This window comes from Phragmites australis, chromosome 10 (assembly GCF_958298935.1).
Source record: "Phragmites australis chromosome 10, lpPhrAust1.1, whole genome shotgun sequence".
Taxonomy (NCBI): Eukaryota; Viridiplantae; Streptophyta; class Magnoliopsida; order Poales; family Poaceae; genus Phragmites; species Phragmites australis.
The window spans coordinates 22108322-22119552 of NC_084930.1; the positions used below are offsets into that span (position 1 = coordinate 22108322).

General features: G+C 40.9%; 1 protein-coding gene and 1 pseudogene across 1 annotated transcript; both read left to right on the forward strand.

Moving 5' to 3' along the window:
• The first annotated feature begins 2747 nt into the window (after positions 1–2747).
• Positions 2748–6320, forward strand: LOC133883621 (uncharacterized protein At2g39795, mitochondrial-like; annotated as a pseudogene).
• A 167-nt stretch (positions 6321–6487) lies between these two features.
• LOC133930159 (uncharacterized protein At2g39795, mitochondrial-like) lies at positions 6488–9307 on the forward strand. The gene is given in 4 exon segments (XM_062376842.1): positions 6488–6583; positions 7374–7476; positions 7479–7710; positions 9009–9307. Coding segments are annotated over 4 exon segments (591 nt in total). The 3' UTR covers positions 9169–9307.
• Positions 9308–11231: the final 1924 nt, after the last annotated feature.

Below are 11231 nucleotides of genomic sequence, written 5' to 3' on the forward strand. Positions count from 1 at the left end.
GGATGAGTTTGGAACATAAATGATTGTTCGGAATTCAATGGGTTACGGCACGGAAGTAACAAGTTTTGCTACATATGACCTGTGCCCACAGCTCTAGTGTTCGCTGTTGATTGTCAAACCAACGAGGTTTGTAGACAGCCAGCCACCACTTTGCAAATTATAGTTAAAACCCCGTTTGCAATGTGGGAATTTCGTAGAATCTCCATAGGGTTTATGCATATTCTTGTGAAACTCGATCTGTTATTTCATGATACAACACATCTTATATATCTATAATCTATACTCCTATAAAATAGACGAGTTCTGATAGATTTAAACAATCTTTACTGTCCACATATCTTGATCCTACGGCTAAAATGATAGTTGGACAACCCATACATTTACAGAGCTTAATTAATTCTCTCCCCAAAAACATGTAAATTGTGGAACCAATAATTATTGCATGTACATTACCAAGAAAAATGGTCAATTGAATGGCATAGTGATGTTGCATGCACGTAAAAGACGAGAGAAGGAATTGATGTTTAATGTTATTGATGCATGTGCATTGAGGAAAAAGTGAGGAAATTTAGAAGGAAATGTGAGCACGGATGAGTCAATATCTGCATAGAAGGAAATAATTTATAGGGTACAATATGTATATGCAAGAAATTAGGAAAATTTGGTCGGCTTGTTTGCACGGATGAGAATTGCTTTATCTCTACTAATATAAAGCACGGATGTGGTTATGCATCACCTCCTCCCTCCCCTCCCATCAGCATTGTTAAAAAACGATTTGCCCTACAAAATCATCTGAAAAAACAAGAGAAGATTCGCATGAGAAAACCTCCGCCCCCGCGTGCTGCTCGCAGCCCCACCACACTGAGTGCAAAAACTCTACTCCACCTTACGCGCCACTCAAACCAAGGCTCTCCACACGAATCCCGCCCTCTGCCCCTCGCACGCTTTCCTTAACTCCTCAACCCATAGATTAATGTTAGATCATATTTAGTGCCAATATAATCTTTTTGAGTAATGTTATTTGTCAATGCAGCTTGCACAATTACTAAGAAGAAGTAATACGTAGACACTAGATAATTTAAAGTAAATAATCGTATTGGTATTTATTTATCATTTATCATGATAATTTTAGACCAAAATAAGCAAACTAACAGTAACCAAGATTTTTTCCTACAATGGTACAAGAGTCTATCATTAAATGTAGCCGTGCAAATTTGCGCGAGCAATTTTGCTAGTTGGTGAAAATGTGATTACCTGGTTTCTGTGCTTCTGATTGAATTAACTACAAACCAATTGTCGCCAAGAATTGGATCAAATCTAGTCGCATGTTGTTTGAATCAACTAAATAGATAGATAATGACTAAGATGTAATAAAAAAGTAAAGTAAAAAATATATATTGCCGCAAACTACATCCCTACTCACATAGGATGATTTGCACACCATAATGTTAGCTCAAATATCCCGTACCTCTGGTAACAAGAAAAAGAATCATGGGGCAGGGACGTCGGTGCAGCTGAGACAAGGTTTAGAAAATCCACGTTCTAAAACAATATAGATAATCAAATTTGGGAAATTAGGAACAAACAGAACAACAAGAGGATATATATCACGCCTTGCATGAGACAATATATATTTACCAAATAACATTGCTTGGAAACGTATAGATAGCTCATCGCATAAGCACTAGCAAGCTGCAACATTTAGTTCATGAAGTCTAACATCTAAGAAATTTTCAGAATCCGATGTATAATATAAGATAATATTACGGTTTTCTTAATTTTTAGATTATGTGGATTTTTCATTAAATTATAAAAGCTTGTTAACAATTTCCATAACCATAGAAGCACCTAATGTAACTAAATATTTTATTATAAGTTGTAAATACTTATTAAGATCCATAAACTTTTATTTCGAATATTTGAATTTCTTAGTCTATTTTAGCGTTGTGCATCTTTTAAAACGAATGAATTATTTAGACATCAACAACTATACTTGATAGTGTACGTGATTTCCATATCTGTACTCTATAGACAGAGAAAGTATCAAATGCATAAATGTATATTGGTGAGCATATGCACAAACTCAATCTTGCGCCACAGATCCGATTAGGGGTGGCAACGGGTCTGCCCCCGTCGGATTTTGCTGGAACAGACCCGAACCCGAAATCCATATCGGGCGCAAAACCACCCCCGTCCCCGAACCCGACGGGGACCCGAAACCCGACGGGCAACCCGAAACCCGACAGTGTAACGGCGGCGGGGCGGGTTGGGGCGGGCGAGCGGAGCGGGTGCGGCGGGGCGGGGCGGGTCAGGCGGGCGGGGCAGGGCGGGCGGGCGGGTGGGGCGGGGTTTCGGGTTTCGGGTGGCACCCACGGGTGAAAAAACATACCCGAATCCGAACCCGATCCGAGTTAAGGAAAAATTCGTGCTTGAAGAAAAATGACTTCTGGTGCAATTTTTAGCCCTATAAATCATTTTCTCTATATGAACATAAGAATTGTAGTTTAACGAAAAAGTAAAGTGCAAGTTCAGGGCTTCTGTTGCAATTTTCTTTTCCTTTATTTTTCCAGGTCACTGTACTGAATGCTAGGCTTTATGGAGCGGCAGGCAGTTCTCAAGTTCCCTGGGCTGGGCTACAAGCCTCCTCTACTTGAGGTGGGCTCGCTTCATTCTTTCCTTCTCCCCAAGAAATCACCCCAACCCTCTAAACCTGTCCAAAACCCTAGACCAGACAAACGGCCGCCGTCCTTCCACCCCCGGCCCCGAGAGAATTAAGAGCCCCGAGCCATGTCGCCGGCGTCCCTCGCAGGCCGGCTCCTCCGCCGCGCCACCGCATCCTCCTCTCCTCTCTCCGCCCTTGCCCGCCGCTGCCTCCACTCCTCCGTGCCGGTTCCTCTCACGAGTCGTCTCCCCGCCACCACTGCCTCCTTGTCGCACTGGACCGGCGCCCGCCGCTTCTTAGCGTTGCAGTCCTCAGCGTCATCCTCATCCTCCAAGGTCTCCGCGGGAACCTGAGGCGGGTCATCGACTCCGAGATCGAGTGTGTCCTCCAGTCGGAGGAGAGCATCGTCGACAAGGTCTCTTCGCTTCCTTAGCATTTACTAACACCATATCTGCGTTTCATTTACCTTCCTAGCTACTCCCCCGGTTATAAATACTTGACACTTTGACTAAGATCCGGTCAAATTTTTAAAACTTTGATCATCAATAGTTTTTAAAAATATTTAATTTGAAAACATAAAAATCTTTGACCAGAGGGAGTATAATAATTCAGTCCTTTGTTTGGGTGATAGGATTAGCCTCGGTATCATGGTTTATGAATACCTGGGGAAATCTCCTCATCCTCATCTGGATGAAGGGGATTAGGCTCAAGCCTTAAAGATTACTACTATGTTAGCATTCGGGTATATTTGAAATGATTAGGAACCCTTAAAGATTGAAATGCATTTGCAGTATGCTGGTTTCAGTTGAGTCCAGAAGGAATTGTTTGCCAACATAAGACTGATGGCACTAGTGCTGTTGTGATGGAGTAGGAATTGCTTACTTGGCTCTTGGCACTATGGTTTGGTCTCCTGGCAGAGACCTGCTGCTTCTTATTTATAATTCACCGTACCTGCTCCTAGAATTATTGTCCAGACCTAGAGGCTAGAGCCACATTAGGAGCTTGCTATCTGCCAGTAGATCTTTATTTGTCTTCTGCCATTGCAAAACTAAAAACGCTGTGGCCAACTGGCTATCCAGGCTTGCTTGATTAAACACGAAACAAACAAACTTTATATTGTGACTATCTATAATTGGTTGCTAGAATACCAGTGGGGACTGCACTCTCTCTGTTGTAACCAGTGTTTGAGAATCCTGGTTAGCATTGCATACAACAAGCTTGATCTATATTGTAGACACAGTTAACTTTGATAGGTTTAGAACAAGATGGTCTTGCTCTTCAGATATTTAGTACCCAGTTTCTGAATTCTTTTGGGAGTCCAATTGAATCAAGTTACAGATGGAGTTTGCAAATAATTGAAATGTATGTGTTTGTTTTCAGGGTTACAACAGGGTAATTTTTATGTCATGTAATATTAGTTACCGTAAGTTCCATAACATCTAAGCTTTATAGTAGCATGGCTGGGCCTTGCAAGGGTGGTCATGCACATGACTACTGGTGCAAATCATAGATTGTAATATATGTTTGTTTATGTTCTGTAGCATTGTATGCAATTTGTTTATGCTACAGAGATAGATGCCTTTTTTAACCCCTGCTGATCGGTTCCAACTCTTTGATTTTGCTTTGAAGGGTTATTAATTTTTTTATACGTAAGTTATGCTTGTGACTATTTGTTATGGGCAATAATATTTGGTTTCATTTTGTCTGGTTATATTTGTGAACAGCATATTGATCTACCAGATGACTTCCCTTTTGAGGTCATCGACAATCCTGGTGATCAATCCATAACCCTCAAAAGATAGTTTGCTGAGGAGACTATTAAAGCTGCCGCTACACCAACTTTGATACAGAGGAAGATTTAAATGAGGATGACGAGAATGACAATGATGAGGAATCTTCCAAGCCAGCAATTCAGATGGTTGTCACTGTTCAGAAACCAGAAGGCCCAATCTTGGAATTTGACTGCAACTTCAATGATGATGAACTAGCGATTGAAAATATGAGGATGCTGAACCGTGATAATCCTGATGCTCAGAATACGTACGATGGACCACCATTTTCGTAAGTTCTTTCATATCTATTTGCTATTTTTTCATTCAGGCATAAAAATAAGCTCTATGCAAACCAATGATAATCAGAAAAAAATAATATTCCCATCAAGGACCTTAGCCATAAACCACTTGCACAGTGACCATATAAAAATTCTCGCCTAGATTGCTTTCTCCGAAGTCCTAGAAATGGCTTAACTCAACAAATTTTTACCTATGTGTGCATATGCATATTATCTGGAAGTCATTCTTGCTCATTAGCTCTGTAGCATTGTATGTTCTGGGGATTTTCGCACCTGTGTATTCCTTCTTTTTTCCACCTTTTTTTGTGGCTTTGGTGCTGCCTTTTCTTATTTTCTTATCTTTTATTTTTTACAATGAGGGATATGGAAACTAGATGCAAACAACAATAAGAACGATCAATTGGCTATCAGTTGTGAACACTAATCCAATACAATTTTTTTGCAAAGGTATCGGATTGGTTCAATCTAACAAAGACACAAGATTACAAGACCCAACCATGACAATGGTGCTGATCTACTTATGTGCAGATAAATATTTCGGCATGGGTTTAACTGGCACAATAGGTAGATATGATGTCAGGACTTATGTGCACACATTAGGACAGATTGTTTGTCTACATGTGCTTACTAACTGCAGGCAAATGGTGTCTCTCAGTCTGCAGCAGCATGTAGCGGTCTAGGTGTCTCAAAACATGGCAACTTGACATGCATGGAAAAAAATGGATGTACATACAGCATATCATGCTTCGGTCATGCATCACAAGTCATGCAATAAACACAAAAGCGTGAAAACGCCAGCAAGTGTTCATGTAACCCAAGCATTTGATCTACAATCTAGAAGGGCCCTCGTGCATGCAACTATCTGCATCACTTTGATGTTTTCTTTTGAAGTAATTTCATCAGTGATTGCGCAAACTGATCCTATCTTAGTTGCAGTTAGGACAAGAATACCTGATAACAGATGCGAAGATGCAAAGAACAGGCAGAGATGCAATAGTCAGCAGCTAAATACTTCAATCTAATGGTTGAAATCTTGATAAAACTCATTAGATATAGAAAACGTGCAATTTTTTCAGTGTTTCTTGTGGCTGTAGGCCGTGCAGTGAAACTAAAGAACTAATCTACTGCTAAGGTTAAGGTTTTCTTTTTTTCCGAACGTGCTAAGGTTAAAGATTGAACTAATCTACCATGTCGACCACGCTTTGATACGAGATGACAGATGCTCTGGGCTAGAATTTCTTTTGTACGTTTTTTCCGCTAACCTTCAGTTTCTCACTGTTTGCTGCAGGATCTTGGATGAGAGCTTGCAGAAGGCATTGCACACGTACCTTGAGGTGAGGGGAATCAAGCACGCACTGCATGAATGGCTGTACGAGTACATGATGCGCAAGGATGAGAAGGAGTATGTTGTTTGGTTGAAGAACATGAAAGAGTTCATCGGGAATTGAGTGCCTCTGCTCTTTAATTCATTTTCATTGTAATAACAGGCCTGTTACTCATCAAATCTAATACTCCTTTCATAATTGTGGAAGTATACCTCGCATGGCCAGTCATTTGGTTAAACCAAATCTGGCTATCGTGCTGGTCCATGCTTTTTTTGTTGACCTGGTTTTCTTATAGAGGAAAGTGGCGAGTAGCTTGCGCTTTATCCCTGTGAGCCATAGTTTCATTGTGTGATCATCCTTTTCCGGTTCTCTGGACCTGGATAATTGTGCAACAGATGTGGGACCAAACATTTTAGCGGCATTTCAAAGATGCCCTTTAAGCGTGATAGTGGAGCTGCTTCTCGAGATAAGCGTGACGATGTGACCGAGGAGCCTCTGGATATGAAAACTCAAGTTGAACCTAAGGTTAGCTCGTCCCAATGTTTGCATAACGAATTTTGCTAGAAAAGATTACGGATCCGGATAACAAAAGCGAGAGAGAGACTTGAGATGCGGAGCATCTAGAAAACACGCTTGACCAATGCAAAAGCTGTGCCGGCGTATTGGCCGGGATCACGTGAATGTGGTGATTACTTCTCCCGTTTATAAATAGCAGATGTATTTTTTCTAAAAAGTTAAGTTTTATGTATTTTAACTAATAATGTCTAATATATAAAAATTATATAATTAGATTTATAATTAAAAATAATTTTATAATATAGGTTTTGTAGTTATAAATGATATATTTTACGAGAAAACATTAGTTAAAATTTAACTTCAAAACTGAACTTAAAAGATATACGTTTACTATTTCTGAACAAAAGGAATAGTTTTTTAATATTGGCACCGTGCAATTGTTTGTAGGCATTAACTCCGGTTTTCTCTGTCTTCTCATTATCCTAATCTCTTGCTTCGTTTTTAAATAGTCGTCTGGAGCTGTGGTATCAACCGGCTAAGGACGAACTCTGTTAGTTTATTCGCGTTGCTTATTACATCCGACTGGCAACCTCCAACCGCTCTGGACAATCTAATCAAGGAAAGGGTACAAACAATAAAGGAAAGAATAGAAGACAAGTTCAAACTGCAGAGTCGTCGGTGAAATTTGATTTTTTTTTTCCTCAGCTCCAGTCCTAGGTGCCATGACATATTGTGATTACTTCATAGCCAGCCAACTCAGAGTCTGAACAACTCAGAGTCTGGTTATATTTGTGAACAGCATATTGATCTACCAGATGACTTCCCTTTTGAGGTCATCGACAATCCTGGTGATCAATCCATAACCCTCAAAAGATAGTTTGCTGAGGAGACTATTAAAGCTGCCGCTACACCAACTTTGATACAGAGGAAGATTTAAATGAGGATGACGAGAATGACAATGATGAGGAATCTTCCAAGCCAGCAATTCAGATGGTTGTCACTGTTCAGAAACCAGAAGGCCCAATCTTGGAATTTGACTGCAACTTCAATGATGATGAACTAGCGATTGAAAATATGAGGATGCTGAACCGTGATAATCCTGATGCTCAGAATACGTACGATGGACCACCATTTTCGTAAGTTCTTTCATATCTATTTGCTATTTTTTCATTCAGGCATAAAAATAAGCTCTATGCAAACCAATGATAATCAGAAAAAAATAATATTCCCATCAAGGACCTTAGCCATAAACCACTTGCACAGTGACCATATAAAAATTCTCGCCTAGATTGCTTTCTCCGAAGTCCTAGAAATGGCTTAACTCAACAAATTTTTACCTATGTGTGCATATGCATATTATCTGGAAGTCATTCTTGCTCATTAGCTCTGTAGCATTGTATGTTCTGGGGATTTTCGCACCTGTGTATTCCTTCTTTTTTCCACCTTTTTTTGTGGCTTTGGTGCTGCCTTTTCTTATTTTCTTATCTTTTATTTTTTACAATGAGGGATATGGAAACTAGATGCAAACAACAATAAGAACGATCAATTGGCTATCAGTTGTGAACACTAATCCAATACAATTTTTTTGCAAAGGTATCGGATTGGTTCAATCTAACAAAGACACAAGATTACAAGACCCAACCATGACAATGGTGCTGATCTACTTATGTGCAGATAAATATTTCGGCATGGGTTTAACTGGCACAATAGGTAGATATGATGTCAGGACTTATGTGCACACATTAGGACAGATTGTTTGTCTACATGTGCTTACTAACTGCAGGCAAATGGTGTCTCTCAGTCTGCAGCAGCATGTAGCGGTCTAGGTGTCTCAAAACATGGCAACTTGACATGCATGGAAAAAAATGGATGTACATACAGCATATCATGCTTCGGTCATGCATCACAAGTCATGCAATAAACACAAAAGCGTGAAAACGCCAGCAAGTGTTCATGTAACCCAAGCATTTGATCTACAATCTAGAAGGGCCCTCGTGCATGCAACTATCTGCATCACTTTGATGTTTTCTTTTGAAGTAATTTCATCAGTGATTGCGCAAACTGATCCTATCTTAGTTGCAGTTAGGACAAGAATACCTGATAACAGATGCGAAGATGCAAAGAACAGGCAGAGATGCAATAGTCAGCAGCTAAATACTTCAATCTAATGGTTGAAATCTTGATAAAACTCATTAGATATAGAAAACGTGCAATTTTTTCAGTGTTTCTTGTGGCTGTAGGCCGTGCAGTGAAACTAAAGAACTAATCTACTGCTAAGGTTAAGGTTTTCTTTTTTTCCGAACGTGCTAAGGTTAAAGATTGAACTAATCTACCATGTCGACCACGCTTTGATACGAGATGACAGATGCTCTGGGCTAGAATTTCTTTTGTACGTTTTTTCCGCTAACCTTCAGTTTCTCACTGTTTGCTGCAGGATCTTGGATGAGAGCTTGCAGAAGGCATTGCACACGTACCTTGAGGTGAGGGGAATCAAGCACGCACTGCATGAATGGCTGTACGAGTACATGATGCGCAAGGATGAGAAGGAGTATGTTGTTTGGTTGAAGAACATGAAAGAGTTCATCGGGAATTGAGTGCCTCTGCTCTTTAATTCATTTTCATTGTAATAACAGGCCTGTTACTCATCAAATCTAATACTCCTTTCATAATTGTGGAAGTATACCTCGCATGGCCAGTCATTTGGTTAAACCAAATCTGGCTATCGTGCTGGTCCATGCTTTTTTTGTTGACCTGGTTTTCTTATAGAGGAAAGTGGCGAGTAGCTTGCGCTTTATCCCTGTGAGCCATAGTTTCATTGTGTGATCATCCTTTTCCGGTTCTCTGGACCTGGATAATTGTGCAACAGATGTGGGACCAAACATTTTAGCGGCATTTCAAAGATGCCCTTTAAGCGTGATAGTGGAGCTGCTTCTCGAGATAAGCGTGACGATGTGACCGAGGAGCCTCTGGATATGAAAACTCAAGTTGAACCTAAGGTTAGCTCGTCCCAATGTTTGCATAACGAATTTTGCTAGAAAAGATTACGGATCCGGATAACAAAAGCGAGAGAGAGACTTGAGATGCGGAGCATCTAGAAAACACGCTTGACCAATGCAAAAGCTGTGCCGGCGTATTGGCCGGGATCACGTGAATGTGGTGATTACTTCTCCCGTTTATAAATAGCAGATGTATTTTTTCTAAAAAGTTAAGTTTTATGTATTTTAACTAATAATGTCTAATATATAAAAATTATATAATTAGATTTATAATTAAAAATAATTTTATAATATAGGTTTTGTAGTTATAAATGATATATTTTACGAGAAAACATTAGTTAAAATTTAACTTCAAAACTGAACTTAAAAGATATACGTTTACTATTTCTGAACAAAAGGAATAGTTTTTTAATATTGGCACCGTGCAATTGTTTGTAGGCATTAACTCCGGTTTTCTCTGTCTTCTCATTATCCTAATCTCTTGCTTCGTTTTTAAATAGTCGTCTGGAGCTGTGGTATCAACCGGCTAAGGACGAACTCTGTTAGTTTATTCGCGTTGCTTATTACATCCGACTGGCAACCTCCAACCGCTCTGGACAATCTAATCAAGGAAAGGGTACAAACAATAAAGGAAAGAATAGAAGACAAGTTCAAACTGCAGAGTCGTCGGTGAAATTTGATTTTTTTTTTCCTCAGCTCCAGTCCTAGGTGCCATGACATATTGTGATTACTTCATAGCCAGCCAACTCAGAGTCTGAACAATTGAAGGCATAGGACAGTACTGCATGGCCGAAAATCTCCTGTAATATAGGAGTATTAGATAGGGGCAATTGGCTATAGGACACTCTTTAAATGTGAAATTAGTTGGAGGACACTGCCCAATCGTGGTTTTACTCGTGAATACCGCTCCTATGTAAATTTCCCTGTGGACACTGAAGAAAATAAAATAGTCATTTCCTACTTGTAAGGAGAGAAAAGATACGAAAAGTCTATTTGACCTTTGGTTACGATGGGGCCCACAAGTCAATTTTTCTTCCCCTCCTTTTGCCGGCCGCCACGAGGGGCTGAGCTCGCCCGCCATCATCAGCCGCTCCCCATCGGGGCAAACTCTATTAGAAGGTGTGCTAGGAGCTCCTGAAGCCGTGGCCACCACCCACTCCCTCTTTCCCTGCTAGAAGTTGTCGTGATGTTTCCCTTCTTCTCCGCCTCCGGTCAAGGGCCGAGCTCCACTGCACTACGCCCCCAAATCCATCGTACTGGTGAGCTCCTCCTTCGATTCCTCATGGCCGTGACCTCCATATTGTCTTACGGACTCCCTTGACAGCTCGTCCATGTAAATCCGTTGTTGTACAGGGTCTCCTTGCCATTTCCCCTCCTCCGGTCACCATTGCCACCACCAAAGGACCTTCATGGACAACTCGTCGCTCTGAAGCTCTTTCACTCCAACAAGCATCACATTGAGCTTCTACTTTCTCGGAGAATCCTAACACGCGCGTCGGTTTGCCCTTGGCCCGTAGCCGGTGTGGTGCTCACCAGTGGTCTGAGCACCGCCGAGTTGTCTCGCCATCACTCGCCATGCTCCGATTGGGCCCACTAGCCAAGAAGCCCCTGTGCCGGTTCACCACGAAGCGCTGGTGTCACTGCTGCCCTCCTCCGACCAC